Source organism: Pristis pectinata, chromosome 11 (genome assembly GCF_009764475.1).
Source record: "Pristis pectinata isolate sPriPec2 chromosome 11, sPriPec2.1.pri, whole genome shotgun sequence".
NCBI classification, from domain to species: Eukaryota; Metazoa; Chordata; class Chondrichthyes; order Rhinopristiformes; family Pristidae; genus Pristis; species Pristis pectinata.
The window spans coordinates 79,733,242-79,753,322 of record NC_067415.1 but is presented as its reverse complement, the minus strand read 5'-3'; the positions used below and the strand labels follow the sequence as shown (position 1 = coordinate 79,753,322).

The 20,081-nt window shown below is 41.1% G+C and overlaps 1 protein-coding gene across 2 annotated transcripts in view; it reads right to left on the bottom strand.

Annotated features, from left to right (window-relative positions):
- Positions 1-20,081, bottom strand: part of LOC127575842 (dachshund homolog 1-like) — a 489,887-nt gene that overhangs the window by 42,551 nt on the left and 427,255 nt on the right. For both annotated transcript variants that reach the window (XM_052026010.1, XM_052026011.1), the window contains one exon: positions 4,885-5,030. In XM_052026010.1, the coding sequence (XP_051881970.1) occupies positions 4,885-5,030 (146 nt within the window). The remainder of the gene's footprint in view (positions 1-4,884; positions 5,031-20,081) is intronic.

Here is a 20,081-nt window from a genome sequence, read left to right as displayed (position 1 = left end):
TCTTTGCTTTTTCCCAGTTCTAATGAAAGGTCATCAACCTGAAACATTAAAAAAAGGTAGGAAATCGTGGAAATGCTCTGTTAATCAAACTGCATCTGTGGAGAGAGAAATTTTTCCTGTTTGCTTTTGCACATTTGGGTGTTTGAGCAGCATTCCAAGGCTTTTGAAATTGCCAAGTCAGGTCTCTTGATGTCAGCAATGTGTCCTTTTTAAATATTTTTTAAAAAGCAACAAGCTGGCTCAATATGTTCCAGGTTCCACTGGGACTGTTCAGTGGCAGCCATCGTGCAGAGCACCTGTTCCGAGTTACATTGGCATGGACTAAAACAAGGAGTTACGTGAATGATGATGTCATTGGGCAGCCCAGTGGTGCAGCTGGAGGAGCTGCTGCTTCACAGCTCCAGAGACACAGGTTCAATCCTGACCTCGGGTGCTGCCTGTATGGAGTTTTCTCATTCTGCCTGTGACGGTTGTGTGTCCTCTGCGTGCTCTGTTCTCCTCTCACATCCCAAGCATGTGTTGGTTGGCTGGATACATGGTCACGTAAATTTCCCCTTGTGTGCAGCTGAGTGGTAAAATCCGATTTCAGATTAGTTTATTATCATATACATCAAGGTGCAATTCCTTGTTTGCGTGAAGCTCACAGTTGATGGGAATGTTGGGAGAATAGTTTACGGGGCGAATTAGTGTGGAATGGGCTACAAACTGGCGGAGAGAATGGGATGTATTAGTCAACTTTTACGAAATAAGGAAATATGGTATAACTATGGTATTTGGTGTGAACCTGATGAGAAGATATAGAACATAGAATATTACAGCACAGTACAGGCCCTTCAGCCCACAATGTTGTGCCGACATTTTATCCTGCTCTAATATCTATCTAACCCTTCCCTCTCACATAGCTCCCCATTTCTTTATCATTCATGTGTCTACCTAAGAGTCTCTTAAATGTAAGATGTTTAGTGCAGCACAGAAGGCACTGGAGGAACTCAGCGGGTCAGGCAGCACCTATGGAGGGAAAGGGACAGTCAACATTTCAGGTCGAGATCCTTCATCTGGACTGGCTGAGCAGCTGAGTTCCTCCAGAGCTTTTTGTGTTGCTCCAGATTCCAGCATCTGCAGTCTCTTGTGTCTCCGTGTCTCCATAAGATGTTCAGTGCTTGGAAGGGACCAGTCCAATTTCACAGCAAGTGAGATGTCACCCAGAATAGTGCTCAGCGGGTCACGCTGCCACCTCACAACTCCAGTAACCTAGGTTCGATCCCGACACCAGGTACTGTCTGTGTTGAGTTTGCATGTTCCCCTTGTGAACACATCGGTTTCCCCCAGATGTTCGGATCTCTTCTCACATTCCAAGGATGTGCAGGTAGGGAGGTTACTTGGCACGCTAACTTACCCCAATTGCAGGTGGGTGGTAGGAGAATTGGGGGGCAGCTGATGGGCAAGTGAGAGAGAATAGGTTACAGAAGTAAGTGGGGAACTGACATTGAAAGGAATACTCTGAGAGGTGACATAGTCTTGATGGGCTCAACGTCCTCCTTCTATGCTGTAAGAAAATGTGAAAATAAAAAAAACGTGAACTAACCTCTTGTATGATCCAGTTTGGGCAATGTCAAATTAGGCACTACACAAACTAATTTCTAGCCTTTAGTGAGAGACCAGAGGACTGATCAAAGGTCATTGATCCATAAAACATTAATTCTGTTCCTCTCTCCATTGATGCAGCCTAACCTGCTGACTATTTCCAGCATTTCCTATTTTAATTTTTGATTTCCAACATTCTGATCATTTTCACACATTCTGGTATTTGAGTAGCATTCCAAGGCTTCCAAATTTACCAGATCAGATCTCTTCATGCAGTGGTTCAAGACAGCCAAGCCACCAGTGTTCTGGGCCTGCTAGGGACTGGTAATAAACATCAGCTTTTTCATCATCCTCTCAACAATGTAAATTTAAGCAAAAATATTTTCTTGCTCTCAAAGGACTCAATAGTCAAGTGGAGAAAGTGTTCAGAAAGTTGCGTCATTAACTGATGGTCTCCAACAGAGATATGTGTTGGGAATACTGCACGTACAAAAGAAATTCATCGTTGGTCACATTCGACTCCATTTCTGAAGTTTGATTGGAAATACAATGGATTTTGGGAAGGAAACATCCAGCCAATACTACATGTGCATTTAGAACCAGTGACTGAGGACAAACTTCCAACCTGACAACAATGTCTTTGAAGTCCGGATGAAGGGTTGCGACCGAAAATATCAACTGTTCATTTCCCTCCATAGGTGCTCCTGCATCACTGAGTTCCTCCAGCATCTCGTGTGATGCTCTTTGAAGCACATTTGCACATCAGGTGACATGAGTTGGTACAAAATATCTCCATCAAGATTCATAGGTTTTAGTAACAGTAAAACCTGGGCCAATGGTTTAGGTAGATTCTGAAAAATTTATTGTTTAAGGGTAGATTCTAACAAACTCTTAGCTATGACAGTTGCTCCAATCAGAGTCACTCATCACTTTCAGTAAGTGACCTTTCATCAAAAAAAATTAGATGAAAAATAAACAAAGATGTTCTTTATCATTTTGTGCAATTCTGAAAATATTTTACTCAAACACTAAATAACCACAATGACTGAAAAATTAAATCATTGTCAGGAACTACAGCAGTGACTTAACTGAGAATAAAATTTTCCGCACCAGCCCTGAAAATAACCCAGCAGTAATGAAATGCAGGAAATGTTAATATAAGATTTAATAAAAGTATTAAAAATTATCATGGACTTTGATTGAGTTGATAGGGATAAATTGTTTCCACTTGCAATGGACTCGGTAACCAGAGGTCACGGATTTATAATAATTGCCAGAACAAGCAGAAGGAAATATTTTTTTTAAAGCAGTGGATTTCATTCTGGAATGCACTGCCTGGAAATGTGATAGAAGCAGATTCAGTAATAATGATTAAAAGTGAATTTGTTATAAACTTAAAAAGGAAAATATTGTAGGGCTGCAAGGATAGGGAAAGGATGGGAGAACCAATGGATTGTTCCTTTGAGGTAAAATGGATTGTATACCCCTTCTTCAAAGATATCTAATAAACAAACATGAAAAATATTTACATACTCATGGCCTATGATTCTCCTTTGTATTTGTGAATGGTTTTGATCAATAAGATCTTTATTAGTCACATGTACATCGAAACACACAGTGAAATGCATCTTTTTGCGTAGAGTGTTCTGGGGGCAGCCCGCAAGTGTCGCCACGCTTCCGGCGCCAACATTCATTAACAATTTATTAACAATTTATTGTTCTTGCTTTTGCACATATCTAACATATTGAAGAGTTGGTGATGTTATATCTGCTGAGGAGTCATAACTCATCTCTTTGCAGTCTTTTATTATTTAGTTTTAGGATCTGAACATCACTGGCAATACCAGTATGTATCATTCATCCCTAATTGCCCTTGAGAACGTGCTGGTGAGCTGTCTTCTTCAACCCCTGGACACCTGGTGAAGTTCCTTGCACAGTCCCTTTGGGGAGGGTGTCCCCGGATTTAAACCCAGAGTCAATGAAGGGACAAAAATATTTTTCCAAGTCAGGAGGGTGTGTGGTGTGGAAGGGAACCTGCAGGTGGTGGGGTTCCATGCACCTGATGCCACAGTTCCTTCTTACTAATGTAGTCACGGCTTTTGGCGCTGCCGTCAGTGTAGCCTGGGTGAGTAACTGTAGTGCATTTTGTATATGGGGTATAGAACTTTGATCTGATTCGTTGGCTGTGGGATTACTTAGCTTTGTCTATCACAAGGTATCTTTGTTGTTGTCCTGTATCACAGCTTCACAAGCTAACACCTCATTTCTAAGCATGACTGGCATGCCCTACTGCACTTCTCAATGAACCAGGGTTGGATTTGTGTGTAAATCATGGTGGTTGTAAACTTGAACAACTTATCTATTTCATTCATTAAACACACACGCATTGTTGCGCGGTAAAATGGAGCCATCACAGCTGTTTCTTTATTACCTTGTCTGAGCTACTAAACATGGTGTATTCTGAATAGGGAAATATACTCCAGTCACTTTGTCTTAACCTCATGTGTTCAAATCAATGAACCAGAACTTTAGCTTCTAGATCAGTCACCTAACCACTACACTTGGAGTTTTGCCACACTATAGAAAGGATGTGATTGCTCTGGAGAGAGTGCAGAAGGGATTTATTTTTGACAAGAATTAGATTGGCTGGTCTTGTTTTCCCTGGAGCGAAGGAGGCTGAGAGGTGACTTGATAGAAATACGTAAGATAATAAGAGACATAGATAGGATAGACGGTCAATGTCTTTTCTCCAAAAACAAGACGGCATAGGTTTAAGCTGAGAAGAAGGAGTTTTTAAAGGGGATCTGATGGGTAAGTTTTTTTTTAACCAGAGAGCGGTTGATATCTGGAACTTGCTTCCAGAAGAGGTGGTGTAATCAGATATGCTTACTACACTGGAAAGCCATTTAGATGGTCATTTAAACAGGCAAGGCACAGAAGGATATTGACTCTATGCGGGCAAATGGGATTAGGGTCGGCATGGATGTGGTAGGCCGAAAGGCCTGTGTCTCTGCTGTTCGGCTCTATGTCGCTACTATATTCATTTTTTTCCCTCCCCCATCCTCTTTGCAAATTAAAACCAAATTATTTTGTCTCTTAAAATAAAGCAGAAAGGATTTTTGTGGTTCCACGGATACTGCCTGACCTTCTGAATGTTTGCAGCATTTTCTGATTGCTTAGGGAAATACACATAGCATTTTTTATGATCAAAGCAATAGCAACATAAAAACGTTACAGCGACCTCAGAAAATGAATGTATCCTGGAATCCAGATCACAACGCCAGCTCTATCTACACTCACCTGGATATTTGTCAGCAGAGTTTCAATGGAAGAAAGTCCATCTGGGAAGAGGAATGGAGCTGGGAAGCCTGGTGGTAGGTGTTGGCCAGCCAGAGAAAGCTTCTCAAAACAGTCTCTTGCAGTTGGATTTGAGATCAGGACTTCATCTGTGAACAACAGAAATAGCACTTGTTGTCCTATTTTACCATATTGCTTTTGGAAAGGTTTGAGTTTTCAACATAGATAAATTGTGTGTTGTATTCATTTTTTTTCACTTTCACCAAGGAAATAATATTGGGTCATTTAATGTGAGGTTAGACAACAAAGGGGAAAATGAGATCGTTTTTTGTTATTCTTTCCCATTTACTCTAACCCAGTGTCCATTCATTTTTCACAAATCATAACACAATGATAACTGCCTTCACTTTACAGACAATTCTTTGTTAGACTTACTTTCCACTGCTGTACAATTCATTTCACTGCCCACAACTGGTTGGGCAGCTCTCAGTTAATCTGTGTGTGGAAGTGCTCGGAACACTTATTTGAGCCAATGTTAGCCCTTCCAGCTTCTCAGTTTTGCTTTGCGGACCATTCACCCATTTCTGCTCCAGAACGTAACTTTGTAATTCCATGGGATCATCCAGCAGTATTATATAGCGCCCACTTGCTTATCTTTCAAGGATTATGCTGTCAAAAAATGCTACATTGTAATGCTAAGGTCTGATATTGGCTGCCATCCCCCATCTGAACTGAAATTCAAAATCCCCACTTCTTTGCAGGATTTCATACTTTTTCACATCAGAAGAAGAGGCCATTTGGCCCATTCTATGCTGGCTCTCAGGGTATTCCATTCAAGTCCATTCCTCCACCAACTTCACACTGATTCCCCTACTGCCTACCTACAAAGGGGGTAATTTGCAGTCACCAACCAGTATGTCTTTGAGATATGGGAAGAAATTGGAGCTGCTGAGGTAAAACCACAGTTATCGAGAGCATTTCATGTACATGTCCCAAATTTGATCCAATTTTGAAATTGGCCCAATTCATCCAAAGATCATTTCTTCTTTAATATTAATTTTTTGTGATATATACTAAACAGCAAATAAAGCAGTTAAAGCCTATGATCTACCTTGTGGTAGGCAGGGAGAATGATTTCTGTAATGACTAGATCAAGGGAATGTGAAGTCCATCCCTCTTGCCCACTGAAATTGTCTCCTACATCCATGAACCCTATCCAAATCTTGATGGATTCTGCCTCACAAAGTGTGGAATCATGCAGAAGTGAGAACTTGCATAGAATTCAGCAGGCAATTATGAAAATAACCAGTTCTTGTTCATAGCGTCTGTGGAACACCTCCACTGAGTAGATTCAGAGCTGAAAGTCCAGTTTAGAAGTCAGGTCCTTGAATGAACAGAAGAGGAATTACAGCCTGGGGCAGATCAGCCATGATCATATTGAATGGCAGAGCAGAACAGAACAACTTGGTAGCCTATTCCTGCTCGTATTTCGGGGCATTCTTATATTCTGTCCATTGCATAGATCTCAAGCCAGGGATTACAGTTATTGGTGACCCTTTGAACCTCTAAACATGCTTTTATCATGTTCTTTTCCAGTGCAATGAGACTAGCAAGTCATTTAATCAGTAAATTCAGAGAGAGGATTTTGGTACAAATATCTTAAACTTTCCTACAGCAATATTGCTTACAGCAATTTCAATTACCCCAGGATCCAATAGTCACTAATTAAAGCCAACAGCAGTTTGAAACTAAATAGCTAAACACCACCCCTCTGAGATTAAGAATTTTTATGTCAATCAATATCTGATTGCCAATAGTGTGATGCAAGAAAAATTCCAGACCTTTTACTTATAGGGTGCTCTTAAGAGGTGGATGGAGAGATTAGCTGGTAGCTCAATTGTTAAAAGGATATCTGGTTTACCAGTCAATTAGCTCATACGTCAATCTTAGCTGTCATCAAACACCACTGGATTAGTTTTGTTTGCTTTTAGCCAGAGCTATGGTTGCAATATTGGGTGCAACTGAATTTTGCTTGAATATAAAACGCCAGAATCCTGTACTAATCCATAAAGTAAACTTCCTGTTATGATTCATTTCAAGCTAACTTTTCAATGATGATCAAACAAAATATAAAACAAACCAATTTGATTGCAGTCAATATAACTTGTGCTCTGTTATCTTTTTATCTTCTTGTACAGTAGGAGTGCATTACTAGAAAGGCCAACTTTCATTTCTCCTCCCCAATTCTCTTGAGGAGGTGATGAGCTGCCTTCTTGAACCACTGAATTCTCTTTAGTGAATTGACTCTCGTTATGTAGTTGGAAAGAGAGTTTCATGTACATGTCCTGAACTTGGAACAGTTTTGAAGTCAGTCCAATTCATTCAAAGATTATTTCTTCTTCAACAATGAGAGTTTTTGTGAAGTACATACTAAAAAGCAAGTAAAAGTTAAACCATTTGATGTATGTAACGGATAGACAAGTGATATCCATTTCACAATCTGTACCATGTTTCAGTTTCAGGAGCTTTCCTGACACAATCAGTGAGCCAGCCATTCCAAAGATACAACCAGGATGGTGCTTGCCAAGAACATTCACTACTGACCATAGTGAGAGGGCCAACATCAGTGGGATATACTAGAATTTGTCTGCAAACAGTAAGGGTCCATTCCACCATGGAGGTGGAGGCGGTGGGAGAAAGGGCTTGGAGGGGTGTGAGGAGGGTTGTCAGGCAATAAGGATTTCTTGCTCTTAGTTTTGCAAGAAGTTTACAGTACAGTAGCAAGCAGTGGACTTACTAATAGCCAGAGGCCTGGCTCAGTAGTCAGGAGACATGTGTTTGAGTCCCACCACAGCAACTGGAGAAATTAAATTCCTAATTATATTATTCTGGAATTAAAAAGCTAAAACCAGTAACAGTGACTATGAAACCACCAGACTGTTGTAAAAGCCCATATGGAAGGAAATTTGCCATCCCTAACTGGCCTGGCTTCAGACACAGAAATGTGATTGTCTCTAATCCACCTCCATGGTTCAGAGGCAATGAGGAGTGCTGCCATTGTCAGTAACAGCCACATCCCGTGAAAGGGATGAAAAAAACAGTGTAAAAACAATGGAAGTGCTGATAAACGGGATTAGCATAGATGGGTACTTATGGTCAGCATGGTTGTAGTGAGCAGAAGGGCCTATTTCTGTACTGTATGAGGCTAAGAATTGATGACAAAGCTTTGAGAGAGAACAAGCCACAATCCCAGCCAGATCCCCACATGGTTCTTACATCCACTGCCAGCTCTGGTGTCCTGACTGAACTTACAAGGAATGCGCTGGATCGCTTTGACTGCTGTGCTGACGCCTCGCGTATCTAGATCCTTATTGCTGGGTAGACTCAATGTTCTGAAATGGTCTCTTCCCCCTCTATTTTGGCAATGGCCTTACAGAGCGTACCAAGGCCACCACCCCAATAGGATCCACTACCCTGCTGATGACAAGGTCTAGTATGTCCATGACTTGGTTCAAATTCTAGCCAAACTCCTCGTGTGTAACATCATCGAAAAGGCTGCACTTAATGAGAGCCTTAGAATCTCATAACAAAATGTCTTTACCCACTGTAAACAATCACGGAACCCTTCACTGTAACTATGGATGCACGTTGGCAGTCCTGATAAGATAGTTAATGTCTCCTTTGCCTGTGATTTCTTGTTCCTACAACATTTTCATGAATTTATCAAGAAGTTGATTCTTCTAAATTAAAAAGTCACATGCTCATTCTAAGTTATTCCCTTCAAAAAAAGACACAAATTAACTGAAGCAAGGAAGAAGGAACAAGCACGGCGTTCATTTATAATAAATATGTCATAAATAAGGCATATATGAGCTCAAAGCAAAGTTATATTTCAGTACAAAATTGACAATATATTATTAATGCTTCTTACATACAATAATTAATGTAAGAAGTTCTTTTGTCTATCTTTAGCATACAATTGTAAAGTGTTCTTGTATACCATATGTTAAATGCGATGTGAAAATGTCACCACTATAAATGATTGATGCTACTCTTTAACAAATTCCAGCTCACTTTGATTATTCAGCTTTTAAATAGGCGCTGTTGTGTGTGGAAGGAGCAATGGAAATCAGCTCACCTACTTTCATCTGAGCCAACAGTCAATCTTTCTTAAAAAAAAGTTCTATTATTTATATATGCTTGTGCACATTTTCTTTGAGAAGGGTAGGTGCAGATGTGTTTGCAACAGCCAGCTTGCACTCGACTCCGCCCAGTCCATATGGCAAGCTCAGCTTGGTCTAGGCTCTAACCCTTTCTATTCCACCCCCACCATATGGCAAGCTAAGGCTGCCCAGGGTCCTGTTCACACTACCAGGCCCATATGGCACGGTCAACTCAGCGAGCACATATTTACCTTGCATTAATATTTTATCTTCTCTACACAGTGTGCCACAAGTTCTGACAAAGAAGTTCAAATCTAAAGCAGTGGGTCTATTCTCATCGACTGAAATAGATTGAAGAATAAATATTGATGTTGTGCCCTATTGATACAGTGTCCTCTCATTTTACTTTGTACGTTATTGCCCCTAATTCTTTCAAATGAAGCAAGCTGCTTGTTGTGTTTCAAGCTCTCGCATATCCAGCATCCAGAATCACTCTCGGTGTCTATCTGCAATCATTGCCATTATAACAAAATAGGGAAATGGATTTTCAATAATCTGTACCAGGCAAACATGTACTAATGCACAGACTTTGCAAAGAATCATTCGCAATTCACAAAGGAAAGTTTAACCATCTAAATCAGTTTAACAGCCTTTCTAATGAATTCTAATCTTTTTGCAGATTGTACTTATCTTTCCTTGGCCCTGCTCACAGATTAAGGGAGCCACCAATTTTCATATAAATGTGCTTTTTAGCTTTGCAGTAATTTAATCTCAGGATATATGGTTCAAATCACAAATAACAGTCAAATAGGACAAGCAAATATATATTGAGAACCGTGAGGAAAATTTCTATAAATTTCCTTTATCTGAAATACATTAATGATGGCCTCCCATCCACAGAGGTTAAACTACAACATAAAAGGAAACAAGCAACAATTTTAAATCATGAACAATGTGTCAAAGGAGATCAGAATTAAAAATTAAGATTAGCTCAGGCCAAAACACAGAGGTTAAATACCTAAAAAAAATCTTTTCCTCTGGTAAGTCTAAGTAATGACATCATATCTCATCCATCAATTTTCACAGTTGTACATTTGCCATCTGTTCCATCTGCAGTGATAACTGTCTACTCTTTCTCTCCATCCCTCTCTCTCTCTCTCTCTCACACACACACACACACACACACACACACACACACACACACACACACACACACACACACACACACACACACACACACACACACACACACACACGTAGACACACACACAAACATCCACAAGGTATCAGCCTGCACAAAACCAATGGCCTGTTAACTTAGATTCTAAAGCTTCCAATATTAGGACATGACTTCCAGCACAAACTAAATTACGCAGAAAAATACTGCAGCTCCCAATTTACAGATGTCTGCCAAATAGTGGCAACAGCTGGTGCTGTGTTAATTAGTTTATACTATTATTCCATGTATTTCTACAGCAGATTGAGTGAAAATATTGTAGATAATGCCAGCATCCGCACATACACTGTAAGCATTTAGTTACCAGTCCCAGTATATCAGTCGTTGCCTAATACAGAACTTAAAAAGGTTGGACCACATCTCTTTATTAGCCAAAATAAATAATGTTCTTTTGAAGTTATTAAACCAAATGCAATATACCCTTCTTTATAACTTGATGGGTATATATAGAGTCACAGAGTAATGCAGCATGGAAACATGCCCTTTACCCCAACTCATCTATGCCAACCACGGTGCCCACCAAGCTAGTCCCACTTGTCTGCGCTTGGCCCATCTCCCTCTGAACCCCTCCTATCCGTGTACTTATCTAAATGTCTTTTGAACATCGTTACCGCACCTGCCTCAACCACCTTCGCTGGCAGCTTATTCCATGGATGCACCACCCTCTGTGTGAAGAAGTTGCTTCTCAGCTCCCTTTTAAACCTTTAACCTTTAGTTTTCAGTTCCCTTTCTCTAGGAAAAAGACTGTGGGCATTCACCCTATCTATGCCCCTCGTGATTTTATGCACCTCTATAAGGTCACCTCTTAATTTCTTGCTCTCCAAGGAATAAAGTCCTATCCCGCCCAACCTCTCCCTATAACTCAGGTCCTTGAGTCCTGGCAGTATCCTCGTAAATCTTCTCTGCAATCTTTCCAGTTTAATGATGTCTTTCCTATAACAGTGACTAAAATTGTACACAATGTTTATATATGTATTTGAAAAACAAATTCAGCACCCTTTGTATTCTTCTGAAAGGTTTGGGAAATGGGCATTTTATAATGCCTGGATTCTGCCGATTTTCTCAGTATCGGTGCTGCTAGGTTTCCGGACTTCAGGCAAACACATACATCCTGAAATGACTGGCTGAGATCTGCCGATTTCTTGCCAGCACACTCCCTGTGGACATCCCATGGGTTCCAAAGGTAGAGCAAGAACTTGCTGAGATTTCACAGCATTTTATGCTGGGAATTCACTCTCAGATCTCACACAGGTTACAGCAGAAACAGAGCCCATGAGCCTATTCATTGAATGCAGCCCACTGGGGTGACAATTGCAAAAACATGACCTAACACAATTTCTTCTCATCTTAGTCATAAATGACTGTCCTCCCAATCTGAGACTGCCTGCAACTACCAACCAGCTGAACCAGCCTTTAACAAAGCAATTTCTCAATCAGCAGCCTGCTGCTATGAGGTTTGGTTCGTTGAAATACGTCAAGGAGATCCTGATTTGCAAGTGCCTCCACACAACTGGTTCTGCATTTTATAAACACACATTCTGTAGAAGTTTGTTTCTTAGTTTATGTGTGAGGTCAGTATCCTGAAGGAGACGTGAATGTTGCAAGAAGCCACCATGTCTCACTTATTGTAACTGGTACAACATCACTCCAACATTACTGATTAGCCTGTCAGTTGTAGCCACATCGGCAAGTACTCTATTTACCAGACAATCATTTTTAAAAGAAACATTCATTTGTTGGACATCCATTTGTGCAGAATAATGAGGACTTTGACTGTAATTATTTTTCGATTCTCATTCATCTTTCCTCCATAGGCAGTGCTGAATGCTAACAGGAATCATCTGTGTGTGTGTGTGTGTGTGTGTGTGTGTGTGTGTGTGTGTATCTGCATATAAGTGTGTTTGTGTCTGTATGTGTGTGCATGTCTGTGTTTGTACATGTGTGCGCTTGTATGCATGTGCAAGTGTGTGGTTATGTGCACTTGTGTGTATGTGCATTTGTGCATGTCTTTGTATGTGTGAGTGAGTGTGTGTAATCTTCACAGTGAATGAATAAGTAATTCCATCTTGGCTGAAGATTCAAAAATCTATAAAGTGGACTTGGATCTTCACCAGTGCAGTGTCAATGGTGTCTGCATTAAACAGCTTGGGTTCCTTCTCCCTCTTGACTCTACACAAGTTCCTAACTGAGGACAGGGTTGTTTATTAGTAGAGGATTAATACAGAAACAAAATGGTTTATTGTTTGAAACTTCGGTTAAAGTGAAACTGAACAATCTTGAGTTATTAGTCGGTCCATAGTTTACCAGCCCCGACTTTTCTCTTACAATCTTAAGTTAGTGATTAATTATACAAACAGTGCAATCTTCTGGGAAAGTTAATTATTAAAGTCAGGCAGCTGCCACCTAAAAAAAAGTTATCCCTCTGTTCCGGCATAAGTGAATATATTTGCTCCCCTCATTGCTTTAAGAACAGAAGATTCTATGTTGGCAGTCCAGTGAGTTGTATGCATGTTTATTTGACCATCAGTTTACAATTATTGAGCACCACTTAATTACAGCAACAGATGCTTGAGTGTAGGAACCAGAAAAATCAAACGCCTCATTTCCAGGTTATTTCTTTTCCATTGGTTCTGCCAACAGCAGATGTGACAACCCTCAGGGTGTGTTGCAGTAAATACTTATCAAATCCTAACAGGTCACCTGTGTCACAAACAACATTACAGCCTCAACTCTTTCACCTGATAATAGGCTGCAAAAGAGAAATGGAGAGCTTTAAATACAATGTATTCAGAATGAAATGCCATAATGTGAAATTGCTTTTCCTCCAGTTACAACAGAGGCTCGACAGATCTTGGCATTGATAAATAACCTTCGGATTAATTGTCTCCATTCTCATTGTGAGGTTTACCGTTAAAAGGGCCAGTCAAAGAAAGAATGACAGTGTATAAACATTAGAAAATGACAGTGGAAAATCTGTCAATGCTAACACACAGTAAACCATCTTGGGCACTGGAGTTATCCATGTGTTAATGCTGTGGTCTGTATCTTTGTTCTGTGAGGTTCTGAGATTCTAATAACCACTGTGTGATGTGTCACGGTTCCCATATAGTTGGATGGACCTCATCCTTTTATTTATGGATTGCTAGTGGATATGATTAACTGTAGCATTTCTCCAAACCTCTGTTAATCCTTTCAGGACGTCATTCTCTGTTTACAGATCATGCACCCCTTTCAGAACTTCTGCCACCGAATGTCACTTCCTAATTCAGTAGGACTGTCAAGTGATCTTTTTATTTTAGAAAGGGCCCTCCTGCCTTGAATACGAAGGTTGCTGCGATTTCAAATTGCACTGAGGTTCACCTTCAGTGACGCTTCCTTGCTGCCATCTACAGTGAAGTCCAGAGGGCTCGTTTTTATCAGCCCCGACAGAGAAAATTATGCTTGCGTCCAGTACGCAGGCAAGGGAATGCAGAGTGGGCATACTCTGTGCATCCAATTTCAGGTAAACTTCTCCCCCTTCTGTCTCTCCTCTTGATCTACCCAGCTCCTCCTACACCCACTCCAGCTTCCATCGCCCTTGTTTCTTTCCCTTCCTCTACCCACTCTATCTGCCCATTACCCACCCAGTCTTCCACGGGGCCCCCTCCCCCTACTATTCCCATCTGCCCTCCCCACCTCCCATATTTGGTCCCATGCTCCATCTTCCACTCCGAACAGCCCTTTACCTCCACTTACCACCTTCAAGCTTTTGTCACTGTTCCCACTCTCCCCTCCTCTGTCTGCCCATCACCCCTCCTCACCTGGATCCACCCATCACCTGCCAGCTCTTGATCCACCCCTTCCCCTCACCTCTTTATACTGGCTCTCTCCCCTCCACCTTTCAGTTCAGATGAAGGAGCTTGACCCGAAACGTCGACTGTCCATTCCCCTCCACAGATGCTGCCTTTGGTGTGAACGAAATGCAAAGAATATATTTAATTTAATTAAAGAGAAGGAAAGACTCATTACTTCAAAGTAGCACCAAAGCTGGCTCTCCATGAACCAAACCAAGTGTTGCACATGACCCAGAGCCTTGCAAGTCCAAATACATAGCCACCTGTGAAAAGAAACACTTCTTATTTTTGAGCATTTTTGGAACCGTCGTCTCGGCACACAGAGCTGCCGGTAAAACCATTCACAAATTCTGAAGAGGAAGTGAAATATGGGTTCTACTGTGTGTTTCTCCTGCCCTGCTAAGACCTGCAGCTTCACACACACGCAGTTAACAATTTACAGCTTTGTTTAAGTAGTTCCATTGATATTATGATCATTTAGCAAATTCCTCAATGAGTAGTTATTATCAAATCGAAGCAAAGAAATAGAGTCCCAATCCAAATTTACAAGCCAGCCAGCATGTGTACAATGTCAGTGATATTTCCCCTCGTGAACTTAACCACAGTGGCCAAATAAAATGTGTGAGCTAACTTCATCCATTGGTTCACACCATCCTCAACAAGCTACAAACAATCTGCTGGAGGAACTCAGCGAGTGAAGCAGCACTAGTGCGAGGAAAGGAATTGTCGACGTTTTGGGTCAAAACCCTGCATCAGGAAACCCTACATCAACAATTCCGTTCCTCTCACAGATGCTGCTCGACGCGCTTCCTTCCAGCAGACTGCGTGTTGCTCCATATTCCAGCATCTGCAGTCTCTTGTGTCTCCATCCTCAACAAGCTGATCTGATCCTGCTTCTTTCTCACTATTTACCCCCCCCCCCCCCCACCCCCGCTTCAATCAATATGAACACCTTTCAGTCCCCGGTACTGCCAATCATTCCCCATGACAAACAAGCAAAAACAAAACCATCAATAGAAGAATAAGAGGAAAGCAACAAATGGATTGATCCAGAGGGAAGTTCAGTAATAGCAATGCTCTGTAAAAAACAAACAAAGAGCAAACAAAACTGATAAAATTAAATTTAAGTCGGTATTGTGACACTAGTTAAGTACAGGCTGTCCCTGAGTAACGAACGGGTTCCGTTTTTAAAAACGTCCTTAAGTCAATTTTGTCCACATCAGAAAATACACAAAAATCACTCCATATGATAACCATGCCTCCACAGTTGTGTAATGAATGGCATCAAATGCACATAAGACTGATAAGAAAGAACAACTGATAAAAGTGGAGAGAGTGAGGAAACTAGTTCTGCTGTTCTTAGGAACAAGCGTATGTATTTTCGTCGGATGTTTGAATTTAATAATATTATGGGAACTCATTCGTATGTAGGGGTGTCCATAAGTCAGGTGCTCGTAACTCAGCGATGGCCTGTATCTATCAGGTTTAAGAGAGAACATTCGGGGGGGGGGGGGGTGTTTGCTGATATATTTGCACAGTGAGCTACTGAGGATCTTGTGGGGGTCGAGGGGAAGAGACCACGCAAGCCACCATAGTCGAGTGTGAAAGAGACATGTTATTTTTCCATTAGTACATTTAGAGATTAAATAACAGGCTGTGCAAGCACATTTCCAGTGCCCGAGAAGGTGAAGGGATAATCGGCAAAATGCAGTGGTCCGTGTTTCTTAAATGCTATGGAAAACATTAGTGGCATAGTAGAAAATTAGTGACGTGACTTTAAAAGCTGACATTTAGCATGACTTTTCAGAAAGTGACACCCTCATATTTTCTTCGAGGATATCATTAAACTCCAGCTACCCCATGGCAGTGCCTATACATTAATAACCAATTCACGGTGTCACTTTGGTGCTATTTTGAAGTAATGAGCCTTTCCTTCTCTTTAATAAATTTAAACATATTCTCAAGGCCACAAAAGATAGGAAATCACAGATGGGTTGCAAAAAAAAACATGTTTCATAAATCCTTGACTGCCCGAGATCATTCAGAGCAAAACAAAGTAAGGCTCGTAAAATATTAAACAATCCCAGCTGTACCAGTGCGCATTCATTAACAACAAAAAAAAGCCTATTTACTGCCTTTGACAGTGCCTGTGGCTGGAAAGTTTCAATTTAATCAATGCAGAGATGCCCCCACCACACCAGCACCCATTTCACACCCCTCCCCATTTCAGAAACGTAAAAGTAAGTTGTGCATCGGTCGATTCATTTGGGTTCATCTGTTTGCTGTTTTCAGCACCAGACTTCCAATCACTGTTCTTAGAAATAAAAATAAATAGAAGTCATCAATAAATCACTGATCTAAACTTACACTATTACGAGCAATGAACGTTTATTAATGATATCGATCTATACAAGAGGCCACTCTCTGGAGCCAGTCATTTGTCCTCCATAGTGGGGCCACTTGGAGGGACTGTTGTTGGAAGGATTAGAACATAGAACATTACAGCACAGTACGGGCCCTTCGGCCCACAATGTTGTGCCGACATTTTATCCTGCTCTAAGATCTACCTAACCTTTCCCTCCCACATAGCCCTCCATTTCTCTATCACTCATGTGGCTATCTAAGAGTCTCTTAAATGTCCCTAATGTATCTGCCCCCACCACCTCTGCAGGCAGTACGTTCCGTGCACTCACCACTCTCTGTGTAAACAACTTACCCCTGACATCCCCCTTATACCTTCCTCCAATCACTTTAAAATTATGTCCCCTCGTGTTAGCCATTGTCGCTCTTTGTTGTGCAATCCATGTCAAGGGATAACAGGCTTTTTATTGCAAAGAAAGCCATACATGTTTCCCATCCATTTGGTTGGCACTAGTTAGCAAATGGCTTTAAGTATTTTTCTGTCTGTAGACCACAAGAAGGAGAACAGCTCAAAGGCACAGTGTAGAGAAGGGTGTCTGTGTTCACTGCAAGTTAGCCAGCAGCCTATCACTCAAACACAAAATGCAAAACCAACTGCCCTTTGGAACACTGCACTGTTCCCTCACAGTGCCAATAACAGAAGAGACTGGCTTTGGACAATGAATATGGTTGTATATGCTGAACAACATCTAGGATATTATGGTGGGGAGCTGCATAATGATCCTCTGCTTTCTGTCTCAGACACCCCAAGACAGAACTCAATACTTCAGATGAATGTAATATTCAGTCACTGTTCCTTCCTTGTAGGGCAGTATGCCTGAGATTTGAGTATGCAGGCTCCAGATCAAAGAGCTGACTTCTGCAATAACTTCATTCCCAATGTATGCACAGAAGGGTCAAGGGAAATGGGTAGCTTAGCTTTCCTGTCCTGGTGAGGTCATTACATATTTCCCGGATTGGTGAGAAGACTTGGAAGCCATTAACAACCACAACTGCCTCCCTCCACACAACTTCCTTAGAAGATCCTACCCTCCAGCTCCATACCTCCATGAGGAGAAGATCTAAAGTTTCTGATGTTGATTGCTCTTCCTTTAGGTTTTACCCAGTCCTGCCTGAGCTGCTTGCTATTTCTGGTGCTCCCATGGGCTGTTCGAGCAGTGAGTTTCATATTCCGCTGCTCTTCCAGCCATGCCACCCATTAATCTGGCTCCTTACTCTTGAAGTGATCTTCTCTCTTCCACAAATCCATTTCCAGTAGCTGCAGAGATCTTCCCTTAGATTCCACAGGTGACCAACGGAGCAACAGAAATACCATGGAAGAACAAGAGAGACAGAGAACTGGAAACCTCTGAACTTTATGCAATAGAAACAAGCTTATATCTCACAACTTCAACCCAGCATAAATCTCTCCACCATTGAATACATAAAACTTCACAGTATTTCTGTGAAATAATCTAAATGTAGGATGGATCCTGGAACATGCAGCTCTATTGACGTAACTGTTGTCAGCTGTGTAAGTATTGATGGAGTACCAACAACTACACTAGGCCTGTACTTGTTGTGTTGTGCTCAGCCTGTTGGTGGATATTATGTTAAGTCCATGGTCCTACTATTGCACAGGTCAGTGCACCTTACTCAATCCATATTTTACTTACAAAGCTCAAAGTAAACATTAAAGTAAAATTATAATTTTCCTTTTCCCATTGAAAAACTTCTCTTTAATAATTTAACAATGAATTATTTTGAATGAGGTTTGTGATAGGACAACTTTGTTGAAGGGAAGCAATTGTGGAGATAATGAGCAGCAACATTAACTTCTGATTTCAACCAATGCACAACTAATGGCCAACAGCCAGTCTTGCACTGGCCTTATTTGAAAGCTTCAGCTGTTAATGAGCTAGATGAAAGTCCATTCCATCTTTCTTTTCCTCCACTGTAATTTTCTGAGGTTTAATTTTGGTCTTGTAGCAGTCCAAATAAATCTGTAAATTGGCAGCCAATGTTCATTATAATGTTTCAGGTCCTGTTGAAAATAGGAAGCGGATTCAAGTCTCCGATCATTTTATGTATCTTTGTGGGTAAGTTTATGTAATTCATATGTGTGTGTGTGTGTGTGTGTGTGTGTGTGTGTGTGTGTGTGTGTGTGTGTGTGTGTGTGTGTGTGTGTGTGTGTGAGCATGTGAGTGTGTGGACATGAAAATGTTTTGAAATATATTTATGTCTGAGATGATATTTGGCATGTGAGAGAATATATTACAGAGTGTGTACAAGTCTGCACGTGAAAATGCACATGTGCTTCTGAGAGTGTGAGAACATAAACACGAGTGTATGTGTATAAAAGTGTGCACATGAGTGTATATTTATTGTTGCGTGTCACAAGAGTGTGTAAGTGTGTTGTGCATGTGCACGTGTCTGCAAGCATGTTTTCTAATTTTGCGCCCCTAACCATCCCGCCTCCATATCAAAGACTTATCCCACTGCTCTCTGAACAGTGGAGGACCTAGGTACACTGTAGCTGGTGCCAACTTAAACAAATCATTGGTCAGATTGATGGTAAAGTCATCTGTAGAAAGTTACAAAGGGCTCCAGCAGTGCCCCTCGTAAATTCATCAATAAGGCGATAAAATGGGGGAATAAGTGGAAGGCTGGCTGATTTTAACTGTCACAGACATGCACATAGTGAACTTAATGGACCAAAACCATCTTACCTCTGGCCGGCCATCTCTTCCTTATGGATCAGTTAATCTGGGACTTTCACACTGTGAATTGAAATGAGGAAGGCAAAGACAAGCTCGGGGTCAGATAGTGGTGCACCTGACCTTACACTTCGCCTCTGGACTCAGCACTGAGCTGCACTCAGCCATTTTAGAGTGAATCCATTTTGATGGAATCCTGGCAGTCTCCCTGCCTCGACTGTTGTTGGTGTTGTCTCAAAAGAGACTCCCTAATTGAAAGCAACAGATTTTTTTCTTGGTAATCATGTGGAGCAAAGGAGTCAGGGCTTGGATTCAACTGTGTGGGGGAAAAGAGCTTCAGTGAGGAATCACAAAGTGTATTAAAAGTCCTTGCAGCTTTGCAAAGTTTTATGCTGTGCACAGCAATAAAATATATAACAAATAAAGGTTCCTTTCCATGTTGTTTCCCTGAGTTCACAGTCAGTAAACATAGGATTCAGTCTGAGCCCTTTCAAAATGTCACACTTGGGAATAAATAATTGATAAGCATCCTCTCCAAAGCAGGAGATCAAAGTAATTTTCTTTAAGAGCACCGCATTGGAGTTTGCAAAACTTAAAAAGTTGTGAGTTGACAATCCACAGATTGAGCAGCATATCAATATCTCTGAGAATTCCAAGGGCAAACTTGGCATCTTTGGTTTCTGCTGCATTTTTCAAGCACATGACTAATAACAAATTTATCAGCTCGGGAACAATTCATTTTATTTCTTGTCCTCAGATTATAAACTTATTACACGGGATATATGGCGTAGAAGTTGACCATTCAGCCCATTTGGTTCATGCTGGTGTTTATGGTCCACTCAAGCCTTTT